Raw genomic sequence first — 26549 nt, 5'->3', positions numbered from 1 at the left:
TTGTGTACATTTGAAGAAAGAACTGAGAAATGACATTATAAAAACTAAAAACATCTGAGAACAGGATTTTTAATGTATTCACTAAATAGTGAATCAGTTCAGATACATAAGAGAAAAGGAATTTCTTGACTAATGGGTCAACATACTGAGATCTGATGGCCTTCAACTTCCTTGGGTCTGCCCACCCCATTTTTGACCCTCCTTAAACTTCTTCAGCTTTTCTCTTCTCCAACTTTTAGTTGCTGTGATCCTCTAACTGGCAGTGTATCCAGTGATCCCTGTGGGTTTCTTCCTTCCTGTCCCTCTTGTTACCTGTTCTGTGCTACCTGTGTTGTGTTCTGCTCAACGAACCCTCCTTTGGGTGGCACTCTTGTCCTGCCTAGCCCTAGTTCTGTTAGATAGAGATGCTCAATTAGTTGTTGAGTTGAAGTGAATTGAATTGAACTGTTCCCCTCAGATTCCTCTAAACACAAATCCACTCATCTTTTCTGTTCTTTGAAACTCTCCAAACCGCTAAGACACAGCTATTTTGAAAATAGCAAGCATTGGTTACAGTTAGCACGAATATGGCTTTTGACTCAGCCAGGTTGTTCAACTCACCAGGAAAGGGAAGCATTGCAACTTCCTAAGCACTTCTGGACTCTTAACGCATTTTTACTCGTAAAAGTTTCAAGCAAGAAAAAAATAAAGCAGTGCCCCGAGTTCTTTATTAGATTCAATTACCAGCGTACAAACATCCTAATTCACTTAAACAAAATAGCCCACACACATTCCATTTCCAAAGAGGCTGCTTTTCTTCCTCTCTTCTCTTCTCTCTCTCCCTCTTTCTGTTTTTCCTCGGTCTTGCTTCTCCCTTTATCATAGTTATCTCAAAGAAAAGCTTATCTGCAACCACCGTTTAACCACGAATTACCATAAACCAAGCAAAGCCTCCCCCCACCCCCGCTTCCAATAAGCGAAAGCAAAGCCCTCAGTGGAGCCTGTCGGGGTGGTAGGGACGCCCCCTTTCGTGCAAAACGACTTCACGGTGAAGTTCAAGTGTCCGCAGGAGATGGAAGGGGAGATTCCAGATCCTCTCATTTTCACAGACGGCCTAATCCCTCTGCGTAATGGACCTCGGAAAGCTGCCTCCCGTTAAGGACGCCCAGCTACTGTCAAAGCTCCTTCCCTGCCCGGACCGGGAGAAGTAAGGGGTGTGAAGGCGGAGCCACTTGGCTGGCGACACCCTCCCGAAGTCCAGCCCTTACCCTCCTTCCTACCACCTTAGGGGATTTGGCCCGGAGAACGAGATCACCCTCTCAATGAAAGGCAGATGTCCCTTTAAGGTTTGCTTCTACAGCCCGTGGACTTTAGCCTAAACACGGACCCGCGAAGCTGGCTTTATTTGTCCATGTCTCCGACAGAGCCTGGGAAGCTGCCAGTGAGATTTCAGAGACCAAGAGCGCGCAGGGGCGGGCGATGTGGCAATCCGTCTGGGATGTGAAAAGCGTGGAGCGCACTTAGAGGCATTCGACGAAAACACAGGAAATCACTCCTCTCCCGCTCCTGGACGCCGCTGCCACTGGGGCAGAGGACTGGGAACCGCGGCAGCGGGCTAAGTGGCCCAGCCAGAGCGCGCAGCTCCCGCGCCCGGTCCTGCCAGGTCCTGTCCTGCGAACCAGCGCGGCCCCCTGGCGCTGAGGCCGCTCCGGTCATGGCCCCTCGGCCCCGCGCCCGCCCAGGGGTCGCTGTCGCCTGCTGCTGGCTCCTCACTGGTGAGCAACTCGCTTTTCTCTGAGCATCTCCGATTCGCGGGCTTGGGGCTTGGAGCGGGGAGGGAGGTCCTCAGAGCCATGGGCCAGATAGGAGAGAGTGCCCTTCCACTTTCGGGCACTCCAGGTACTCAGATCAGGCTACGGAGCAGGCAGGAGTTCCGCGTTCTGGTTTTGATGTGAATTAGTCTTGGTGTCTCTCCAAAGTCCTTCACCCTAGGAGTAGGAGTGAAGCAGCACTGAAAACCTTACAAAGTAGAATTGACTTTTAAAATTAAAGTTGTTTTTACAATACACGTTGTATTTTAGGACTTCGCTGAATATTTCCTCCCCTCCACCCTTTTTTATGGCATGGGATGAGAGGGTGATGCTTATAGGGCCCCTGATACATACGCAAAATTCCTACCCTCGGGTTGTTCCAGAGCGGACATTATTGAATTTCCTTGCGGTCTACTATTCAGACTTTTTTCCCATGCAGAACAAGAAAAAACAGGGATGCAAGGCGAAACTGCCACTTGTTCCAAAATGATGTTTCTATGTCAGCATCCAAGAGGAGGGATATTTTGAAACGTAGAAAGGAATGGTGAACATTTTCTCTGTCAATATCACAGTGCAGTCTACTTTTAAGATGCAAAATATACTATTGTTATTTGTACATAAATGTGTATTTTGAAGGAGGGGACTTAAAAACATAGTGGAAATGCAAAGTTGTATCTAATTTAGGAAAAGGTTGAAATATAGTATTTTCTAAGATTTTCCCAATAATTAACTCATGGTCAGATCTTTTTTACCAGTTACTGATTGGGATGGTGGGAAGTTGAAATGGTGAAAAATGGAAGGAGGTGGGGGGAAAGTGTATCGATAGAATCTCTGTGTGAAAGAAAATCACCTTTTTAATGGGATAATTAACAGCTGGCTTTAACATATCATTGATATTCAATTGTTCCATGTTTTTACTGCTGGCATGCTTATTAGTACTACTTAATTTAGCATTTTTACCATTAAAAACAAGGTAGAGCAAGCCAGTTTAGACCTGCCTTAGATGTCCAAGCATTGTTAACTTTTATGAAGATCATTTAGAAGTTGATTATCAGCAAGCAAAGCTTTTTTCAGAAGGGAGGTGATGTAAAGAGAGTTAATAATGAGCTACTGGCTTTTCATCCAAACATTTTCCACTACTCAGGAAATGTCCAATAATCCAAAGAGTGGTAACTGCTGAACAGCATTATAGCCAGTGAGTAGTTTAACTTACCAGCTACTGCCACTACTCTTTACACATACTTGACTTATGAGTCTTCTCCAACTGAATTGTTTTTAGATTGTATTTTGTTGTTTTTGTGCAAAATCTGAATACAGTAGTTTACTATTTGAGTTGTACCTATTTCATTCTACCAAATAAGCAGTCTCTAGAGTAGAAATGACGAAATGAGGTTTGCATATCCTCTAAAAAGACAAGAGTGAAACTTGATGTAACAGAGAAGTTTAACAAGTTACAATTTCATATATATGTTGGTGAAATATGCATTGGTGAATCCAGGAAGAGACTTAAAAGAAAATATTTAGAACCCTTGTGTGTTTTATGCACATTTCACAACACATGAGGCATCTGAAATTGGACTGCTTTCCTTTGCTGATTCCCCATCAGTCATTATATTCTGTAGGCTCTTCTTTAGCAATCTCTTTCAGATTTGCAAACTTCTTATCAATTAACAGAGTCCATTTGTAACCTGGGTACTAATCACCGTACTTATCCATGCACACCACTGTAGAGCTTATCTTTCTGTCTTCAGTCTGAACCCAACTTCCAGTCTACCCTCCTAATACATCATTTTCATTATATCTGTTTTTAGTAAAAAATCTTTGGTGGTTCTTTGTTGGCTTTAAGATAATATCCAAAATTCTCAACTGACTGCCCTAATCCAACACGCTTTCTCTATCTCCTATGTCAGTTTTTTATTGCTGTTGTAACAACTTGCCACAGATCACCACCTTAAAACAACATAAATTTACTATTGTACAATTCTGTAGGTCAGAAATCTCACTGGGTTAGAATCAAGATGTCACTAGGGCTGCATTTCTTCTGGAGGTTCTAGGGGAAAGTTAGTTTCTCTGTTTTCATCAGCCTCTGGCCACCACCTGCATTCTTGGCCTGTGGCCCCTTTCTCTATCTTCAACCCAGCAAGGTAGAATCTTCAGCTCTTCCCCTGTGATTCTGCTTTATCATCATATCTCCTTCTCTGACTTTGACCCTACTACCTTCCTAAGGATCCTTTGTAATTACAATGCACCTAACAGAATAATCTTATCATCTCAAGATCTTTAATTACATCTTCCAAGTCCCTTTTACCATCTAAGATAACATATTCACAAGTTCCAGGCATTAGGTCATGGATATCTTTGGGAGACCATTATTCTGCCTACCACAACCCTTAAGCGTAAACTGTCCATTATAGCCAATCACCTTTATTTACTTTCTCCATAATCCTCATGTTCACTTTGCCACTGAAGATATGATCTTGTTTTATGCATCAAGAAAAGAACTCCACCTTTCCTTCCTACAACCATCTGCCATCTAAACAAACTCTACAGCCTTCAAAGCTGGATTTACATCAGAACAACAAACCGCCAGCATCTCAATAAACTTCCCATTTGATTTAGAATGTCTCATATTAGCTCCTTACAACATTTACTAAAATGATTCATCAAAAAGATGTCCTGCCTGATGTCCAAACAAAGTATTGTTGTTTTATGTACATCAAAGTCTCAGCATAAACTAATGCCACATATAAAGAATTTAACTGAAGACAGTTTCATAAAGTGACAGTTTAGAGAGGCCTTAAAGGAACAAGAAAAGAGGGTGGAACATCTAGCGCAAGCAATGGTGGGAAAAAAGAACCTGAAGCAACAGTGAGAAGAAAAACCATGACCATTCCTAGGCCTGAGAAGGTGGCAGTGTTAGTCTGTTATGAACTCTAGCTATGGGAGGGTGGCCATTAGACTGGAGTTGTGGTCATAAAAAGGAATGCAGCTAGTGACAAAATTGAAGCCTAGCAGAGAAGGAGTAAGGAAAATAAATATACCTCCTTTCCTCCCACCCTCTGATGTCTTGCTCAGCCTTCCCATTGGCCATACCCAAATGGCAAGATCCAACCTTCCAGAGGACAAAGGGCAAGACAATCAATAACAGAATAACTAGCACAACTTAACCCCGAAATGTGTTATGTGCAAGGCACTGTGCAACGGCTTTGCATGTATTATTTCATTTTAATCTAAACAAATAAGTTTACTAATTGATCACAACCAGTCACAGATTTCTTTGTTCTTTTTTCACTCCTTCTGCTTCAGTTGATTAGCCTTGAAAAAAGGAAAAGAAAAAAAGTAAAACGTTATAACTATTATCCATATTTTAGAGACGAAGAAATCAAAATACAGTACTAAGAAGTTAATTTCACCTTTCCAAAGTTGAAGAACTAATGACAAATCTACTCAATTCCTATCTCTGACCTCAAATTAAATGCTCTAAAATAATATGCTATATAGGCTGCCTAAAGATAAGTTAATTCTCTCTTGCTCACTCCTCTAAATGTGAAATCCAAACATAATTGTCTAAAAGACTTAGATAAAGACCTAATTAATGATACATCAATCTTTTATTTCCATGATTTTTAGGTGTACAGCATTAAGTGTAACTCAAATAAGACTACTATCTCTCGTTAAGAATATAAATATAGAATTACCTCTAATTAAGTTATATGTCTGTCTTCCCTAGAAACATTTTGGTTGGCCTAGAAACAAGGGTCTTCTTTTGTGACTTTTTTCACAGGCAAGAGTTCCTATTCAAAATGAAATCCAGTGAGGAGACGGGAGATGGCTGAATATGGGGAGGAAGTCAGCCACCTATTCAAAACAAAGAATGACTCCCAGTGGCAGACAATGTACTGTCAGGAATTGCTGAAGATGGTGAAAATTGTCTTACTCATTGTGATGTTTGTAAAGGCAGCAATGAATTCATGGGATTTTTGTTTGTTTAGTAAACAGGCAACGAGAGTAACCATGAGACACATATATATGCTACACTAATTTACCTATTTCTCTTCCCTCCTGTCATAACACTTATCCAGCTATTTTGAAGCACGAGCTCTTGGGCTACAGCTTATCACTGATGTTCTGACTCTAGTAGATGGATGCTCCTCTAATGTGGTCCTCCACTTCCAACCCAATAAACTTCCCACTAGATTTAGAACTTGCTGAATTTCCCCATCTCTTAACATATTTTAGTAGAATAAAGTAGCTCATGTTTAAAATATATTTAGAAAAGTTGGGGGCTAAAATGCTATTCTTTACCTACACTACTCTTCTGTTGAATGAAATACAAAATAGTGTACTCAAATTCATGTTAAGAAACTGAGATGAAAGATATTTTGAAACTGTTGCCACAGTGCTAAAGTCAGAATAGATTGCCTATTCAGAGCAGTCTGTGACTGGAGAATTGTACTTGCCCTCAAAGCAAGTACAGTAGAGTATCAAGAGATGCAAATGACTGCATATATTTCTATCTTCAAGATTATTGAGCTTCTTTCAGCTCCTTCATTCTTCCAGCTACTCTAAAGTCTCCTTGGGGACTTTGCATAAGTAGTTACTCCCACTGCTACTGATCTCAATCCCTGAATAGACATCATTTCCAAGAGACCCTGAAGTAGATTGAACCCTACCTTAGGACATGTGTATCCCAGCACCTTTGCTTCCATTATATAACGTGCCATGGTATTATAATTAACTATCTAATTGTCTGCCTTTCCAGCTTGCTGTATGCTCTGTGAGGGTAGGATCTTTAACCACAGCACCTAGAAATCATAGACACTTTTTAATTGAATGAATCACAAAAGAATTGACTATTGACAAACTCATAAAATACTTAAGGGATCAGATTGTCCCTTTATTATATACCTCCATCTGATTTTATTATACTTTCACCTGAAATATTTCTGTATACCCAAATTTATAAATAATGGAATGGAAGACACCACCAATTGAAAGATGCACCATATTTTATGTACCACTAAGAAAGACAAGCCACTCCCAATCCAATTATAATTGCTAGATTGTTAGATACTTCCTAGTTTCAGAGATGTTGAAATTGGGAAAAAAGTGCATCTGAAAATTATGATCAATAATACACAGTGTAGCTACATGGTAATTTTCTACTTCTTTGGACACTTAAAAATTGTGTCATAAGATTTCGAAGAGGCTAATATGTGAAACCCCATCTAGATACAAAGATATAACATTGTTCCTCTAAGTTCTCTTCAAGTGCCAAGTTTGTATCTGATTTAGGGGATAATTGCTCCTCTGGCACCAACAGCGTCACCAGATCCCCAAAACAGAGCTTCCTCCAAATGCTGTATCTTTGGAAGAGAGCTTCAGGAGAAAGGTGACAATAAAGTGATCAAATAATGTTCCACTTGCACAGGATTAATGACTCTAGCTTTGGCAAACTCTTAACCTTTTGTCACGTTGGTGGTAGGCTCCAGGGCTGTGTATATAGGAAGGAGACTAATTTTCATCAAAACTTTCCTATGATTTAAAAGGAAGATAAAAAAGTCAACTAAATATTAAAAGGAAATTAAAATGCACATGCTGGTTTTTGTTAATAATTCACTTTACGTGTTAAAAAAATTCAGTTTTATCCAAATAGGAGATCCCTATTAATAAGACAAGTAAGAGATCTGAACTGAAAAATCATTGTAATTCAAATATGCAAAGGAGTGGATATACACATACTCTTTTTGTATGAATTATATGAGATCTCCTAAAATAAATGCAAATTCTTACATTTAAATATAGCACCTAAATCACTTTAAAACATCAATAGTTAAGATGGTTTATATATTTTGTTATAAATCATATATCCTTATTACAAATTAAATGTACTTTCAAAATTATTTTATTAATTTGACTTTTATTTTACCAAATACTGAAGTCTAGAAGTACATGGCTACTGGCCAGTCCTTAAAAATACCTGTGTTATACATTTTACTTATAATATGTTTGGTGTAATGATCTTATGCTGTGTAAGAATACATGCAAATAGAAATATACACACACACACACACACTTCTGTTGATAGGATTTTCTTTATTTGGTAGGAGGTTTTGTATTATTTTGTGACAACTGCAAGTAAGCATTTTCCATCATGAGAAATTTACATAGTAAGTGAGAACAAGTTCCTTAAAACAAACAAAAAAAAACCAAAAAACACTTTCTCTTTTACTTTTTACCTTTTTGTCTATATTAGCTAACTAATCCTCCCAGTCATCCACTTAGCTTTGTTGGTGGAGGTCACATTGCACAATCTGAGGTTTGTACATTCTCTCTAAATAAACAATTGTGTTTATCACTAGATATTCATAATTGGAGCTCTGGCTTCTTATTTTGTAAAGTTCACTTTCCAAACCATGTATAATAAAACTAATTGCCATTATGTATTATTTTAAAACATTTTAAGAACTTTTCCTGGGGAAGATGTATTTTAAATTACCATTTTCTTACCTAAGCATGGCTATCTCAAATATTGAAATAGGCTTATATATAAACTTACCTTAAGAGTAACCTTCTTTTAAAATTTTTAGTAACATTATAAAACAGAATGTGATTTCCTAATTTTAGAATGTCAGTTATAGGCAAGTTAAAAACTGTGAATTAAAGACAAATTAATAACCATTAATTTTTGCATACTAAAAATATGAGTATGTGCCACTTGCTATGCTGTGTTCCAGGAGCACAAAGACAGATAAAACGTAGTAAGTCTCTGCCTTTACTGGTGGAAGAGGTAGTAGACATGGAAAGAAGCAATAGTGGGAGAGATTCCCAAGGTGCTTTATATGGAGTAACAAAAGGATTAGGTTTGTGTTGCAGGGAAGTAAGCCTTCCAAGATAAAATACAAGATGAAAACAAGACAATTTATACAGCCCTGTTTAAGGGTCACACGCTAAGCAGAGGGTATTAAAACAAAATTTCCATCTTTCAGGAGCCCATAATTCCCTTTCATATCATATAAAACATTTTTTTCATATTATTATAATAGGAAAGATAGTAATTCAACTCACCAATGAGGTCCATGAACCATTTCATTCAGTAGAGCTGACCTACGGTTTCCCTGAAAGGGGGGTGATAACATAAACTAATGTATCCCAAAGATTATCCATCAGTCAACTCTACCAAACCAGTTATTTTTCCAAGGCTGAATAATCATGATCATGTTAAAATGAGCTCTTGTCCCTTGTTTTGTCTGATCCAGTTTTCTAGTTTCAAGTCAGGCATTTTTAGAGCTCTATAATTTATTAATATCAAGTATCATAATATCCCTAGAACCTCATAAGGATGGTCAAATGAGAGAGCAGGACAAATAATCTTATTTATAATTTAGAATGAAAATAATTAGCTTTATTGCAGTCTGGGACTTATTTCAAGTTGGCAGAATCCATCCAGGAAAGACCATATTTGAGGTCTGCCAATTCTTGGTCCACAAGTATGAAACTTCGAATCAGTCTTCCACCACCGAAATGGGTCTTAGAAAAATCAGATTTGAAAGATAGCATGCAAAATTGAAAACAAATTTGTTAGGATGAGATTATAGGTGCTGTTTAAACATTTAAAAAATATTACTGCAGCATAATTTTTAGTTACAAGTTTAACTATTGAATTCAATTCCCTCAATTCTTCAGTAAAATAAATTGGGTTCCAAAGAGACTGAGTACTGCCAAAAGTTACAGTAAAAACAATTGAAGAGTAAGAACTACAATCCAGGATGCTTGACTTCTAGCCTAGTTCTCTTTTTGAGACACCGGAAGTGTCTCAAGAGCAACACATTAAAAACTTTTAGAGGTAACATTACTTTTTTTCCTCTTCTGAAGAGATTAATATAAATTGTAGGAAAAATAGGTATAATTAAAGTTACTGATATAAAGATTTATACTGATATAAAGTTACTGATATAAAGATTTCTATTTTAAACAGCCAATAAATAAGTATAAAATTAGTATTTAAAGCAACAGAGCTAAAAGCACTGGTATTTTTCTCAATATTTTGCTTATTTGGAAAAAAATGAAAATAAATATATAACTACAGCAGTTTCTAAACTACCATTATTAAGTGAAATACAGTCAATAAGAATATAAGTGCCTTAAGAAATGTCTGGAAATGTCTGCAATAATGTTAAAATAGCTGCCATACTTTACATTTGACTCACCTAGCTTATCATTAATACATGAGTGCATACTATGCGCAAAGGAACTTTCAGAAGACAAAAGAGTATAAAGATGAATCCTTCCAGAGTTCAACAAAAAAGATATGTGTTTAAATTAACATGGTTTCAAGATTACACAGTTTCACGTTTGAGACAACATTTAAGCTGGACTTTAAAGATAGGCAGCATTAATGGAAGCAGGGGTGAAAAGAAGTGACATTTTAAATAGAGAAGTTAGTATGTGTTAAGGTAGCAAATGAGAAAGTTCCTAGCATATGTAGGAAACAAAGGTTACTTTCAAGGTGGAATATAGGATGCCCTGAGGGGAAAAGCAGGAAGTAAATTTGTAAGGCCAGTGCAATTTGGGATTGTAGATTGGGATTGTAGACATTAATTCATAGGGAATGAGAATCCAAAATGAATCAAAATAAAAATATAATGATTAGTCTAGAAATACTAATCCATAACACAAAATCTGGGTGAAAACGTCTAATAGTCAACTACAGGTTTAAATTACAAAAAAAAAAAAAAAAAAAAAAAGGAAAAAAAAGTTCCCAACTATTGCAGATGTTTCACATAAAACAGTAATTCTATGAAAGATTTTATAGTATGCTCAATTATGGAAGTGCGTTGATATTTTTTAAAATGGCCTGAAGTGGTTTGTCTCATAACTTAAAATAAAACTTTTTTAACCATGGATTTAAGAGTCAATAAGGGTTTTTCACAGGTTTCTAATGTAGAGATATATATATATATATATATTTTTTTTTTTTCTCTAAAGTAGAATATTAGATCTTTCTCTAAGAGTGTAATGATGACCTAGGCTGGACAGAAGGCAAAAAAAAAAAAAAAAAAAAAACTATGTAGAAGACAAAAGTATAATAATTTTAAGAAGTGATAAAAGAGCAGGAAAGGGACTAGTGCCTTTCAAATCCTCTAGGTTGGTTCCCAAGCTGTGAGTTTTTGTTTAACTGGTAAAGGTGACAGTTGAGGGGAAGTGACAGTGGATAACAGCACATAATTTGCAGTGACAAAGATGATTACAAACATTCATAATATAGGATGGTGGTAGTGGAAAGAGAGGGTATAGAGTTAAGCAGGCCTGAATTTCAATGCTAGTCATGTGATCTTGAAAACATTTCTTAACTTCCCCATGGTTGATTTTCTTCTGTAAAATTAGGATAACAAATATTTACCTTACAAGGGAGAATTAGAGCATAGGAAAAAACTTGATAGCTCTTCAATAAAAACCTTTTGTTAAGATCCTACTGTGTGCTTACCACTGTGATTCTGTGGCTTTTAATCTTTGGCAGACTATGGGAAAGACGAATTGTACTTACAAAGATGATCGAGGAGCACTTCAAAGCCCCAGTTCAAAATTATTTCTTCTCTCTCTCTCTCACTCTCACACATACATACCCAAGCACACTTCCGCCCTACCAATTAGGTAGGAATTTTAAGTTAACAAGATACTTTCTTAAAAAAATACAGTGTCCTTCGGATAGGCAAATCACCTACACACTTCAGTGTGATCAGTTCTTTGCTTAGTGAAAAGTTGCTGGGTTCTCTTGGAATTCGAAGAAGGCAATGTGAATTAGGAACTTCTTGAGGGTACTCAGTATGATTGGAAGGTGGGAAGGAAGGAGGAAGTAAGGGGAGACATAGAGAACGAAAAACAAAGAGAAAAGAGGCCACAAATATTAATAAGTAGTGGTTCTTACTTGGACTTTCCCCTTGGAGGGGACCTTTCCGTCCCCTGATAATCTCTTAGGAAGATAATTGACACTTAAATTTAAATTGTGAAGCCTGTCAGTTGAGAAACATGTTGAGACAAGTCTCAATCATTTTAGGACGTTTATTTGCCAAAATTAAGGACACGCGCCGGCTATGCCTTTCTGGGAAGATGATTTTGAGGGCTCCAAATTTAAAGGGGAAAGGGTGGGATACTGAGAAATACAGTTTTCATGTGAGAAGTTGGCAAGGGAAAAATAATCTTCATGCCCCCATCTGGCATAGTGAGTCTGAATCTGCATTTTTACATAAGGTAACATAGATAAATGGGGCAGGAGAACAATCAGATATGCATTTGTGTCAGGTGGGCAGAGGCTGAAAACAGAAGCTATCCATTTACATTCCCACGGTAAATTTTAATATAAACATTTCAGGGTAAAGATTTTGGAGCTCACTGAGAATTTCCTTGTGGGCAAAATATGAGCGACGTGTGTAGCTTTTCATCTGGTAGCCATCTCATTTAAAAACCAAGAGGCAAGGCAGTTTTGCGTGACCCGGTTCCCAGCTTAACTTTTCCCTTTGGCTTAATGAGTTTGGGGATCCGAGATTTATTTTCCTTTCACAAGCCTATGCCAAACTCAGATTCCTTCCTTTCATCCCTGTTTCATCTGTTCAGGCTGGTTAGTTCCCCTTTCCAATCCACACAGAGGAAAACAGAAAAGACAGTGAGAAGCTATGTGTGCAGAACTCTTCTGCGCTCCACTCCATCTAAGCTCTCAAGAAACTTTTGGATTTTTTTGTTTGTTTTTTCTATTCATCGGTCTTTTAAAGAGGCAATCCCACTTCTCCATTTCCACTTCCTAATAAAGAATGCTAAGTAACTTAAGGATTGTATTTAAATTATGTAGCTATTCAATCAGGGTCAGTCATAGTTAATTGTTTTCCCCCACTTCCCATAGCCTTGACTTTTAGCTTAGCTGTGGCAGTGAAGATCTGGCCCTAAGCTATTGCGACCCAACCCCCATTTCACAGGCTACTGGACTGCGGAAAGCTGAGGCTGCCAACTTTGGAGCCTAGGTTTCTCAGGACATCAGGTCAAGCAACTGAGAGGTCCACCCAGGGGTAAATTCCTCACATAGTTTCTTCTCTCTTGGGACCAGCGCTTTAACATCTGGGTTAATGAGATCGTGCAGACACGGTAACTAGGCAGAGAAAACAGCTGGACATGTTGCTGGGAGCCCAGACAGAACGTGATCAGTAGTTCTCAGAAACTGCGTCTAAATACCAGCTCCAACAGGCTTGTAGCGTCCGAGTGCGGATAAGGCAAGTGCAAAAACGACAATAGTTTGGGCCTTTGGGGCCAAATCTGCACTTCTGAGAGCTACTTTTACTGCTAAGTTTTGAAATTCAATTTACCCAGAAGGAAGCGTTTCAGAGTGGCAACCGCAGCCAGGTAAAACTAATATTTGCACTCACACACTCCCCGGATTCTTCACAGACAAGGATGGAAGAGAAAACTTAGGAAGTTCAAGTTTGGCATTAAACTAAAGGACTCGCCGCCACTCTGTACCTCCTTTAGGGAGTTCATTCGTCCCGAGCGCCTCACAGCTTAGTGCGCCTGCGCGTGCGCGGACTGCGGCCCCGCCTCCGCTTTGGGGACGTGGACGTGCGTCGGGTCGCGGGACGCGGGTGCGCATGCGCCTTCATTACGCCAGCCCGCTGCCTCGGGCTGCCAGCGGGAACCGCGGAGTGGACGATTTTCGCTGCTGTGTTTCCCGTGCCTGTTAGGCGCAGCGAGCCCGCAGACTGAGCAAGGAAAGGTTAGAGGAAGTGCTCCCCTAGGCTGCAAGAGTCGAAGCAAGAGTATTTCCTTCCCACCAGGCAAGTGCCCATAGAAACCGGGCCCCGCCCCCTTCCCGGCCTGCGTTCCCATCCCGTCTCCGGGGCGGAGGTGAGGACCTCCTTAGTTCCTGGGGTTCTGTCAGTAAGCCCCTTCCTTGGTCATGAAGCTCGTGAGGAAGAACATCGAGAAGGATAATGCAGGCCAGGTGACCCTGGTCCCCGAGGAGCCTGAGGACATGTGGCACACTTACAACCTCGTGCAAGTGGGGGACAGCCTGCGCGCCTCCACCATCCGCAAGGTACAGACCGAGTCCTCCACGGGCAGCGTGGGCAGCAATCGGGTCCGCACTACCCTCACTCTCTGCGTGGAGGCCATCGACTTCGACTCTCAAGCCTGCCAGCTGCGGGTTAAGGGGACCAACATCCAAGAGAATGAGTATGTCAAGATGGGGGCTTACCACACTATCGAGCTGGAGCCCAACCGCCAGTTCACCCTAGCCAAGAAACAGTGGGATAGTGTGGTTCTGGAGCGCATCGAGCAGGCCTGTGACCCAGCCTGGAGCGCTGATGTGGCGGCTGTGGTCATGCAGGAAGGCCTCGCCCATATCTGCTTAGTCACTCCCAGCATGACCCTCACTCGGGCCAAGGTGGAGGTGAACATCCCCAGGAAAAGGAAAGGCAATTGCTCTCAGCATGACCGGGCCTTGGAGCGGTTCTATGAACAGGTGGTCCAGGCTATCCAGCGCCACATACACTTTGATGTTGTAAAGTGCATCCTGGTGGCCAGCCCAGGATTTGTGAGGGAGCAGTTCTGCGACTACATGTTTCAACAAGCAGTGAAGACCGACAACAAACTGCTCCTGGAAAACCGGTCCAAATTTCTTCAGGTAAAACAATCTTACCCAGGGATAGTTAAGAATGGGCAGAGGGATTGGTATAAACTACTCCTAAAGTTTTAGAACTGGGAAAAATAAGAGGAGAAAGGCTTTACTTACCTGGGATTTTCATGAGATAATGAAATAAAAAAAAAAAAAAAGAGAGAATGTTAAATATCTAGCAAATTTGTGGAGTCAACTTTGCAGAAACATATGAAGCCTTATTAGCGCTTTTGGCTTTAAGCCTTTGTGGGCTGATCAATGGGTGTTCTGAGAGGTTCTTTTGCCTAACTTTTATAATTGTGATTCTAGGTACATGCCTCCTCCGGACACAAGTACTCCCTGAAAGAGGCCCTTTGTGACCCTACTGTAGCTAGCCGCCTTTCAGACACTAAAGCTGCTGGGGAAGTCAAAGCCTTGGATGACTTCTATAAAATGTTACAACATGAACCGGATCGAGCTTTCTATGGACTCAAGCAGGTGGAGAAGGCCAATGAAGCCATGGCAATTGACACATTGCTCATCAGCGATGAGCTCTTCAGGCATCAGGATGTAGCCACACGGAGCCGGTATGTGAGGCTGGTGGACAGTGTGAAAGAGAATGCAGGCACCGTTAGGATATTCTCTAGTCTTCACGTTTCTGGGGAACAGCTCAGCCAGTTGACTGGGGTAGCTGCCATTCTCCGCTTCCCTGTTCCCGAACTCTCTGACCAAGAGGATGATTCCAGTTCTGAAGAGGATTAATGATTGAAACTTAAAACTGAGACAATCTTGTGTCTCCTAAACTGTTACAGTACATTTCTCAGCTTCCTTGTGACAGAAAGCTGCAAGAATGGCACTTTTTTATTCATACAGGGATTTCTTATGTATTTGGCTACACTAGATATTTTGTGATTGCCAGGACATGTATTTAAACAATAAACTAAAAGGAAATAATCTCCACGTACTACCATCTTTATTAAATTGGGTAATTTTTATAGGAATTATGAGTTATCTGTAGTACTTGGAAACAGAAAATGTGTGTATTTAATAACGATGCCTATATAGTATGTTGTTTGGGGTAAATTGTAAAATTTCACACTGCATGCTTTGAAACAGTTTTCCTTAGAAAAAGCTTTTGCTAACTTATCCTCAGTTTGCATTATTTCTTTATTTGAATTCTGCATGGTGTTCTTGCATTGCATTTAATGATCCCTTTTCTCCCCACCTCCACACACTATATATTTTTTAGATTTAAATGGTTTTACTATTTTAAATGATTGCCGTACAATTAGTAGACTTGAAGACAAGTTTTAAATATTTTTCTTCAAAGGCTTGTTGAACCAATCATGTTAAAAGGAAATTCTTGGTTTTGTTTTGTTGTTGTTAGCATTAGTCATATTTGATTTAGAGGGTAACTTAATCAGTTATTTTTAGATTTTTAGAGCTTTGATCTGCTAGGGATTGTCAAAATAATCTTGAGGCATCTTTATTTTTAAAATGAGATTGAAGTATGTGATTTGCTTGTTATGTGGCTAATTAGTGGCAAAGCTGGAAGTCATTCCCAGTCAGGACTTTAGCTCTTTGCACCAAAACATGCCATGTTATTTATTTATTTTTTGCTTGTCAAAGTTATACTTTATTCTGTTTTATATTTGTATGTGGCATTAATTTGGGTTTGCACATTTTTTATTGGACTGTTTTAGTTGTCCAAAGTTTAAGTCACATGACTAGTACGTGGCAATTTACTTAAACTACAGTACTCTTTACTATCATTGACTTAAACTCCAGTACAATTTACTATAATTATGTTATTGTGCAAATACCTCCGAGTTTAAAATATTATTTTTATTAAGTATTTTTGGTGCACATTTCTAAAAGTTAAGGAAGGAGCTTCAGTAATGGAATTGCTTCTTGATCTTTTCAAACCTCAATTTAGCAAAATAATTAGTAATGATCTAATAGTGATGATTCAGTTTTTAACTGCTGGATCTAAGTAAACTTTTGCCTCTCTTTCCTGTGTCTGTGGGCCTTCTTCCTGGTGTGAAAGACTTGGGGATTTTTTGTAAGCTTCTTAACTAGTCTGAACCTTTTTATTTCTTATAGGGAACTGACACTTCCCTATACTTTAAAACTCACATATTTATATTTTTATAAATCTACCTCCTAATTTAAAAATAATTGAGATTGTCATTTCATTATAATTCCATGAGTATTTTTCTTTAAAATACTGTTTAAATATGTTACTAAATAATTTAATAAGAATGTAGAAATGAAACCACTGAGATTCTTAAAGTTCGAACCTGATTGATAATTATATTTTCAGTAAGGATTTGGAGATTTTTGGACATTTTTACTCTCATAACCTATGCAGTACTGAAATGAGGCCTAATAAATATAACCAATACATGTTAGGCCATAGGTTCTCAAATTTAGCTACCTGTTCACCTCAGCTTGAGAGCTCTTAAAACCCTCAGTGTCCAGGTTGCAGCCCAGACTAATTAAGTAATGTTTTATTCCTAGAAATGTTTTTTTTTAAAGCCACCCAGATGATTCCAATAGGCATCAAGGCTGAGAGCCACTGATGCAGGCCTTGCTATTCAAAAGTATGGTCCATAGACAGCAGCATCCCTGAGAGCTTGTTAGAAACTAGAATTCAGGGATCTTTTGTAGACCTACTGAGACAGACGCTACCTGTACCAACATCTCTGGATGATTCCTGTGCATAATAAAATCTGATAAAGGCAATAGGTTATTTTTCCTATGCTGGTAAATATCTGGCAGGGGTCCCCAGTCAGGAAAAAGATTGGAGTATTAAGGTCTTTCAAAAGAGTTAACTGGCCATACTCAACTATAAAACCTCTAAAAATTTCTGTTTTTGTGTCTATGAATTAATTAATAAAATAAAATTTAACTGATTTTTAAGAAATTACATTTCTGTTATCAAGAATACAATTCTTACTAGATCATAGGTGAAAATGACAAAATGATAGCAAATTAAAAATTCAAATAATTATTTTTGACTTTTCTAGAAGACATAATGGTCTCTGGAAAGCATATACAGTAGTCTAATTCCAACTACTACTCATTAAGTATTGGATATGTGATAAAAACTCTATAACTCCAATGTACCTTCTCTAATGTACTGTAAATTTCTATTTCCTATCATGTGCTTACAAACAAAGATTTGCTATGCCCACTAAACTCAGTAAATGAGAAGCTTGCACATTATTTCATTTTGTGATAGATATGATACATATCAAATGACACTTAGCTACTCCTGGTCCCCCATTTATATGTTAAATGCCTTGTTAAAATGACAAGATTGTTGATCTTGGATTTCACTTTGATTACCCTCTTAGAAACAGATTGGATCTTTCTCTTCCCAGATGCCACTAGGGTAGCTTTGTAAAGCTCATTTTTCTTTGTCTTTACTTAGTTTCTGTCTCTAACTTTAGTTTCCTTTTTCAGTTTCCCTAATTCTTTTAACTGCCATTTATCTTTAACAGAAGTTACTAGTTCTGGAATTCATATATTCTGGAACTGAAATTATCTGTGTTCCTAAATAACCAAGTATACATATGAAATGGTCTGTACATTAATCCCCCATAATAGCAGCTCTTATTTGGGAAAGGGTTATAGTACATTTAAGTCATATGGTTTTCCAAGCGAGTTAAGACTGCCATTTGTGTTTAGTGTCAGAATATGTTGAATTAGAAGTTGAAGAGTTTCTAAAGTGATTCTAAGGGCTTGAGGAGAGATGAACCCTTTTTCTTAGAGCAAGAGCTTAGATATGGGGTGTCTATATATTACACTACTCATTAAGAGTAATATATTTAATTTTATCCATTTTTTAGTGCCTTTTTTGAAACAGTCACTGGACTAGATGTGGGGAAGACAAACATGTAAGCAAATCACTGTTAAAAGTATAAGTAACTTGTACAAAGTGTCTAAAAGGACACAGTGCTGAAAGGGGTCACTTTTAGGAGGAACTTTATAGAGCAAGGACCACTAAGTTTACCTAAAATGGGAAGAAGAAATATGGAGAAATTAAGTGGGAATATGGGGAGGGGAAGTGTGCTAATCACCTAAGAACCTCAGTGCCACAAGGAGGAGTTTGGGTCTGACCATTAGGAGAAACAATTACAAAATTTAAGCAGCATGCTAAACTACATTTCACAAATATCACTCTTCGGCAGCATCATGGATGGATTGGAGGAGGCAAGACTGGAGGCAGGAAGACTGGTTAAACAAATGCATATTAGGAAGATATGAGAGAAAAATGACAATGGCCTTATCAAGGGCAGCGATAATGTTCCTTGCAATAGGAATGAACAGAAGTCAATAGGCAATATTAAGAGATGGGATCAAAAGGACATGACTGCAGATTGTTGTTTAGAGTTATGGAAAAAAGTAGAATCCAAAGGTAAATCTCAGATTTCTTGAGTGGTGGGAGAGATGATGACACAAAATGTAACTTTAAAAATGGTAATTAAAAAAGAAAAATGTTTTATATGATGGTGGTTAAATTTACTAAAAAGATTTTTCAGGATTCCCATAGTGCAGGAATTAGCAAGCTGTATCTCATTCAGGCCAACCAGTTACTGCTAGTGGACCCCGTAGCCTTGTGCTCCCCATCTGAACGTGGTATCTCTGATTTGTCTCACCAGACATTTGCTTCACTTCCCTTTTTATTCCCTGAAGAACCACAAGAGTATGAACTGTGCCATCAATTTTGCAGTTTGATTTACATCTTTCTTAATGATTTGAAACTAATTTGTTTCAAAAATTGATTTTGACCAGAGCACAATTTTGCTGGCATATCACATTAAGTAAATGAATTCTCCAGCAGTGAGTGCAACTAAAGGGAAGAGCTGACGAGCAACTTAAAAAAGAACTATTAATTCCAGTAAAGTTGGTAAAATGCTCAGTAAAATAATTTTCTTACAATTGATGTCAGCATATTTAAACTTTGTGGTGTGATTCAGTTTATATACTCTAAGAGATTTAGTGTTTTAGAAAAGTGTTCTTCAAGATTTTCCTAATGTATTATATGTATCTCTCATGAATTGAATTGATTTAGAAATTTAGTGTAAAAGTGTTACTACAAAGCCAACAACATGATATATAAAGGAGCTAGGATGCAATTATAATATTTTTGTGAATCAATTATGCCTTTTTAGGAAAAGATTTAGAATTCAAAAATGCAGCTAATGAAAATGTTAGAAAATAAAATCTATAATAGTAGTTTTCGATTTAACAAGGAGAACAATCAAGTTACTAAATATGGTCATCAAGTAGTAAACTTTACTTAGAAATAAAAAAATTGACCAAGTTCAGTAAAGAGATATTTATTTAGGTTAAAAATACCATTCAGAAACATTGCCAGAAGGTATTTGTTAATGGAAATACCTTTTCAGTGGAGATGATAAAGTCTCATTCATTGTTTTTCTTTATATAGTAAGAATTAGTCCTTTTTAGAAAGTGTGTGATATATATCACCATCTATATTCTCATCCACATGTTACAATATTATTTCTAAATTTCTAAGAATAATCTGTAAAATAACTATTTTGCAGTAGATCTCTATTTTTGGTAACATGTTTTTATATTGTGTTGAGATAAATAACACTGATTGATTGGAATATTATGAATGTTTTAATTTAAATTGAGAAATGAATGAGTTTCTGTAAGGACAAACACCTTTGTGTGTAGTAGTATAGTTGCATACAAATTTGAGGCTGCAGTGTTTGCTTTTTACAATGAATATTTTAACTCTATAATAATTGGCATTGATATGGGAAGGTCTTAAATTTTCAGATTTTGTTTGTTAAGGATGATAACATTTATGATAAATTGTGAAGACTTGGATATCAGTCTTCTTTTAAATTTCCTTTCTTTATTTCCTAAAATTGCCTACATTAAAACCCCATTCTTTAGAATGTTAGTTCAATGGAAATGCCTTTATTCTATGTCAGAGATTTAAGGAATTTAAAGCTTATTTCTTTTTGGGTGCCACATGTGTTTTCAAAACACCCGATACTGAGGCAAGAGCAGTATTTGCCAAGTAGCAAATACAAGAGTGAAATGTTTTGGCAGTCATATTGCCTGGCTTTGTCCAGGGTTGGTACTACTGTCCCCACTCCAGGAATGGACAACCTATTATAATGAAAGTAACTGTGTGCTTATTAAGTGTCAGGTATTATGGTAAGTGCTTTAAAATGCATTAGTCTTTCAAGAACCCTGTTAGAATGGTTTTGTCTTTACTATTTTCTGATGCAAAAAGTTGAAATTAAAGAAAGTTAAATAATTTATCCAAAGTAACATAGCTAGTGGGTATGATGAGGTGCTCCCTCAGCTATCACCCTAAAAAAACTAAGAATGCCAGTTCTTCTCAGCTTTCAGTTTGGAGTAGGCAAACACGTATCTAAAAATAAAAATAAATTATTTGATGACACTAAATTTTATATAATCAGCCAAAGTTTATGCATTTTTTATGTTTTTATTATTTTGTCATCTCTCATGAGAAATCAGGAACTCAATTCTATGGTCCTGTAATCTATCTGGATCATAGTGGAAAATTAGAAAAAGCAGAGAAAATGTGGCAAATCTGTGTATTAAAGCAATCCCCTCAAGCATTACCCAGCATCCATTTATTGTTATTTCACACCTAGTTTCAGTAAGCTTTTTTTGTTTGTTTAATTTTAAACCTACAATTAAGTCATGCACTATTTCAACAACCTTGTTTTGTTAATGATGCACCTTAAGTAACTAGAACTATGCTACCCCTGGGTATGCAAGGATGAATTAAGACAGTTTTCCCTGCCTTTAATCTAGAAATTAGATAGCAGCAGGAGATGACCACAAGTGACCAAGTTAACAGAATTGATAGCAGTCAGAAGTGACAGCTGATAGTGGGAGTGGATCCTGAAACACTGTCAAAAGGAAAAAAGCTTAGGGTATTATAGAGTTTTTCGCTGGGGCTTGAGGATGTTACTGAGTACAATACCAGTATCTGGTGTTCACATTGAGGAAAAGATCAAATTACATTCAGTGTATTCTGTTAAAGAAGTTAAATACATGTAATGTCTTTCAAAATGATTTTCATCCAAAAGTAGTTGTACTTAAAAAAGTCTTTAGCTGTCATACGTAGAATGACTTCCAGATAACCAGTTTTACTATGCTTAATAGTCTCAGTAATAAAACTCAAATAATTGTTGAAGGATGAATTTTTGTTAAGGAAAAAAAAATCCCAGTAGGTTTTAGTTGCACAATTCATTCAGAGATAGGAGGTCCTTCTGAGTTCAAGTCTACGTACCAGAAGTTTTATGTCTGGAATTTTTCATCAAGTCCTAGTGTAAACATTGACTAGAACTTTTTGTTTGACACCATTATGAAAAATTGCTCTGTGGATAGAAAGCATTTTAATCTTGTGTTTCAGCTCATTTGATCTGATGACCATAATTTATAATTTATTTTTCCTCCCCAAGTGTGTTGTTGACTATGGTATAATTCTTTCTTTCTTTCTTTCTTTCTTTCTTTCTTTCTTTCTTTCTTTCTTTCTTTCTTTCTTTCTTTCTTTCTTTCTTTCTTTCTTTCTTCCTTCCTTCCTTCCTTCCTTCCTTCCTTCCTTCCTTCCTTCCTTCCTTCCTTCCTTTCCTTCCTTTCCTTCCTTTCCTTCCTTTCTTTTCTTTTCTTTTCTTTTCTTTTTCTTTCTTTCTTTCTTTCTTTTTCTTTTTCTTTCTTTCTTTCTTTCTTTCTTTTTTTCTTTCTTTCTCTTTCTTTCTTTCTTTCTTTCTTTCTTTCTTTCTTTCTTTCTTTCTTTCTTTCTTTCTTTCTTTCTTTCTTTCTTTCTTTCTTTCTTTCTTTCCTTTCTCCTTCCTTCCTTCCTTCCTTCCTTCCTTCCTTCCTTCCTTCCTTCCTTCCTTCCTTCTTTCTTTCTTTCTTTCTTTCTTTCTTTCTTTCTTTCTTTCTTTCTTTCTTTCTTTTTTTCTTTTTCTTTCTTTCTTTCTTTTCTTTCTTTAAATGAGTTTGAAGAGGAAGCCTAAAATACATTTCAGTACATGACTCTGAATCACTTAGAATCATAAGCGGTTAGAGCTGTAAGGAACTTTATATATCTTCGGACCTAGTTACTTCATGTTACAGATGTATTGGTAACTTGCTCAAACACAAGAGGAGTTTTTCACAGGGTCCACATTCCTGTTTGATACATCTGATTCCAGTGTTACCTATTTTTTGTCACCTATTCATATTGAGTAATTTGGGGTAGAGGAACAAGGAACAATGCAAGATTCAAAAATGCCTTAAACCCTCCTTATTTATCAAATTATCACCTTGTGGCAAGGCAGTTTTTCTCTGAGCAGCATTGCTGAGACTCAAACTCAGTTTTGAAGTCTTATTCCTTCCTTGGAGGAGTATTTATATTTCCCTATAGGAACTCTTCCTGCCTTTCTTCTGAGAACCATTTCATTATTCTGAAAATCATACACTAAGTACCTACTATGTGACAGGGACTCTGATAGCCCCCAGTGATCGGAGGTAAAGAAAGATCACAGTCCCTTCCTTGCAAAAATACACAGTCTACAATGGGCAACAAATGGTAAAGCAGAAGTAATAGCAGTGCAATCTGGCACAGGAACATAGGAGCTCAGAGGGCTCCTAACTCAGCCTGACTTTAGCGAGGGGGTATTCCCAGAGTTTAATCTGGCAAGTTCCAGAAGCCCACACTGATCTTCCATTAGTTTCTAGAGTTATCAGGCAAAGGACCTGAGAGCATTCCTCTTTTAAGACCTCTCAACTTTACTTTTTTTTTTTTTTTTTTTTTTTTTTTTTTTTTTTTTTTTTTTTTTTTTTTTGAGACAAGAATCTTGCTCTATCCCCCAGGCTGCAGTGCAGTAGACCAATTTTGGCTCACTGCAACCTCTGCCTCCCGGGTTCAAGCAATTCTCATGCCTCACCCTCCCCAGTAGCTGGGATTACAGATGCATGCCACCACACCCAGCTGATTGTCATATTTTTAGTAGAGACAGGGTTTCACCATGTTGACCAGGTTGGTCTCAAACTCCTGACCTCAAGTGATCTGCCCATCTTGGCCCCCCCAAGTGGGATTACAGGCGTGAGCCCCTGCACCTGGCCTCAACTTTACTTTGGTAATATTTTTCTTCTACATAGTGGTCTCTGTATTATCTGATCTCTCTAAATGTTAAATATTTACTGTGGAGTCAACAAACCTGAGAGGAGACATCACGGAGAAGGAGATTCCATTACCTCCTACCCTCATAAGTGAAAAGGTGTACGTGGAATCAAATACCGACCAGGGACCGTGACCGAAAGGACTCTGAAAGATTGTGGAACCTTTGTGTAAGAGTGTCCATGTTTTTGTTGTCTCTTCTGCATTTCTGACATGACTAAGCTCTGACTGGTTAAACGAAAAAAGGAAGCTTCTTTCGTTTTTAGGACAGCAAAGACGGAGATGGTGAAAGGGGAGTTTGAGACATTCTGTCCCTTTCCACAGCCATTCCCAGAAGAAAGAATGTCCAGGATTGACTGGTTGGTGGGAGCCACCTCAGGGAAAGGGAAACTAACCCCTGGGGACTGAAGTCAGGAATAAAGAAGTGACAGGGAGCTAGCTGGGGCCTGAGGAAGGCCCTGGGGCTGGACGCTAGAAAGACCCACTGGGGTCTTTTCTATTTTCTTATTCAACATTTTATCTTTGGTTGTAAAACTCAGGAAAACACCTTTAACAAACAATAATAACTTATCTTTTAAGTTGTTCATTTACTAAATGGTGAACATGGATTGGGTGTGGTAGAAGGAAAGAACATTTTCTGCAGAAGGGAGAAAAAAACCACAATCAATTTTAGGAGGAGGAATGAAATCTGGGAATAGTTCTCTGACCCTTTGTGTGTCAGTGTGTTCTCAGCCTGAACTGGAAGGAAATGGGATAGCATGTGGAATGTGGGTAAGTGCGAAGAACTGACGCAAAATTCACTATCTGCCTCATTAAATGCACTAGTAGATTTTCAAGAGAATGAGCCTGTTATCACCACAGTAAATTTCTCACTCTGGGCCTACCTCCTTGTCTAAAACTTAATAGAGCTTAATAAGTGTTCAAATTTTTCCTGTCTGTCTGGGAATAATTTTCACCTTTATCTCTGATGATCCTGTACTTTCCCTAGGTCAGAGTAAAATATAATAGGAAATGGGCAAGTAGGTAGGAGATCTGGAGAAGGTCAAGGCCTTTTTATAATGATTCGTTGTAAATTTAAAATACTTAGATTTGTATTTCATACAGATTCACATATGTTCTTCTGGATGAATTAGAAATTTTAATTGTGAGGATCAAGAAAGTAGTGCAACCAGCTTTCACATTTGTATGAAATTTAGGACTTTGGAAAGGATGTTGCACACTAAAAATTACAAAATAATTCAACGATTATTTGCTACAGTTACAAAGATTATAATATTAACATTTGCAAGAACATTGCATTTGTGAATAACAAGTATGATACAAGTAAGAAATCATCCATGTCATTCTCAGAAGTCATTGTGTGAGAACTGGACTGTGATTCGTGAGACCAGGCCCTGCCACTAGGTTGTATGACTTTAGAAAATCATTTCATCTTTTTGAGAGTTGATTTCTTCATCTGCAGAATGAACAAAAAAGGGTGGCTCTTGATTTCATAATCTCTCTTGCACATATCTGATTCTACTTGGTGCAGTAACAATAATTGCTTGTTATGTTTGCGATCATGTCTTTCCAGTAAAATAAATCTTTAGTGACTCTCAGGTTTAAAAAGAATCTTTTTTGCCCCCTATTTTAAAAGCTGCCAGATTTGGGGTTTGGCTGACTACTAAGGAGAGCAGCCTGCTAGAAGGAGCAAATTCCAGAGCTGAGGGTCATTTATTTGGAATGCTTTGCCAAACACTCCCCTATTTTTAAAGTTGTTGGGAGCCTTTAAACTTGAACATGGGGTGGGAGGACAATTGTTTAAACCACTTTGTCAATACGTGCGTGAAAATCTTGAGGTTTACAAATAATTTTTAATAGTTTGCCACATTCCAATGGCATGCCAAGTTTCAGGGTCCTGCCACTTTTCTTCTTGTTATTTTCCTCCCCTATCAACTTGGCTCATTCTCCCAAAGAAACCGGCAGTAAGAAAAAACAGGTCTTCATTTTTACTGGAATGCTCTTTCCATTTGGCCAGAGGTTTCTCAAACCAGGCAGCACCAATCACCTACGGAGTTTTAAAATCATAGAGATGCCTGAGCCCTACCCCAACTAAGTCAGAATATTTGGGAAAGGAGCCCAGGCATCTGCACATTATAAAAGCTCCCCAGGTGCTACTTGTCTGCAGCCAGGTTAAACCAGGAGTGTCATCATTGATTGGCCTATTGGCTTTAATGTGTCCTGTGATGACAATACCAATCAGCCGTCTGACTAAGAAAAGAGATGGACATAGACATTCTGAAAAGGCAACTTTAAAAAGTTGAGGGGAATATATTTCTTTAGCTTTAATGCCTCACTGTGGGATTTGTCTATACATTTATGTATTTTAAAATTACTATCATAAATTCACAATTAATACCAACACTGATCAATTTGTGAATATTTATTGATGCCATTTTCATGCATATGTGTTGCTAAATACAATGGGAGGGGGCCTACAGAAATAGAACCCAGATCCTACCCACTTCTTAAAGCTTATGATCATTTTGGGGTGCAAGAGTTGTGTAAGACAAGACACAAAAATCACACATGCTACACAGATTAAAAGCTAATATCACTGAGAACAGGAAGACATTACAATTGGCTAGAATCACCTGAGGAGATGGTACTTGGTTCTGGGCACCCTTTGAATGTTTTTCACTTATCTGGTATGTAAGGATATTAGCTATGGACTAGAAAATCTTGGATCTCCCACAGGTGAGCTCTGTGACCTTGGGCAAGTCATATTACCTTTATGATCCCCAAATTTAGCTTCGTGAGCTTCAATTTGTAAAATGGAAAAATATGATAAAACTTCCCTCACAGAGTTGCAAGGAATAAATGATATGATATAAGCAAAATACCTGAAAATTCCTGAGAGTTTAAGTTCATTTTGTTCCTTCTTATTGCTTTT

General features: G+C 37.8%; 2 protein-coding genes and 1 long non-coding RNA gene across 3 annotated transcripts in view; 2 read left to right on the top strand and 1 right to left on the bottom strand.

Annotated features, from left to right (window-relative positions):
* The first annotated feature begins 1033 nt into the window (after positions 1 to 1033).
* The window catches only part of ITGA1 (integrin subunit alpha 1), a 173541-nt gene continuing 148025 nt past the window's right edge, over positions 1034 to 26549 (top strand). Inside the window, exon 1 of the mRNA XM_007972149.3 lies at positions 1034 to 1754. Coding sequence (XP_007970340.3) covers positions 1694 to 1754 — 61 coding nt within the window. The 5' untranslated portion in view covers positions 1034 to 1693. The remainder of the gene's footprint in view (positions 1755 to 26549) is intronic.
* Positions 4996 to 10798, bottom strand: LOC140711513 (uncharacterized). The gene is made up of 2 exons (XR_012092779.1): positions 6464 to 10798; positions 4996 to 5105 (listed from the first exon to the last, which is right to left on the bottom strand). It is a non-coding gene; the product is annotated as an uncharacterized lncRNA (long non-coding RNA).
* Positions 13420 to 15381, top strand: PELO (pelota mRNA surveillance and ribosome rescue factor). Its single transcript, XM_007972137.3, has 2 exons — positions 13420 to 14457; positions 14758 to 15381. The coding sequence occupies exons 1-2, from the start codon at positions 13732 to 13734 to the stop codon at positions 15187 to 15189; spliced, it is 1158 nt and encodes a 385-aa protein (XP_007970328.1). The 5' UTR covers positions 13420 to 13731; the 3' UTR covers positions 15190 to 15381.

Source organism: Chlorocebus sabaeus, chromosome 4 (assembly GCF_047675955.1).
Source record: "Chlorocebus sabaeus isolate Y175 chromosome 4, mChlSab1.0.hap1, whole genome shotgun sequence".
Lineage (NCBI taxonomy): Eukaryota > Metazoa > Chordata > Mammalia > Primates > Cercopithecidae > Chlorocebus > Chlorocebus sabaeus.
Note: the sequence above shows the minus strand (reverse complement) of the source record. Positions and strands in the feature narration are given on the sequence as shown.

What these genes read in the sequence shown, in the direction of transcription:
- PELO (XM_007972137.3), top strand. Translation starts at nt 13,732, where the DNA reads ATGAAGCTCGTGAGGAAGAACATCGAGAAGGATAATGCAGGCCAGGTG. An exon ending in ACCGGTCCAAATTTCTTCAG is followed by an intron (nt 14,458 to 14,757) that starts GTAAAACAATCT and finishes TTGTGATTCTAG; the next exon opens with GTACATGCCTCCTCCGGACA.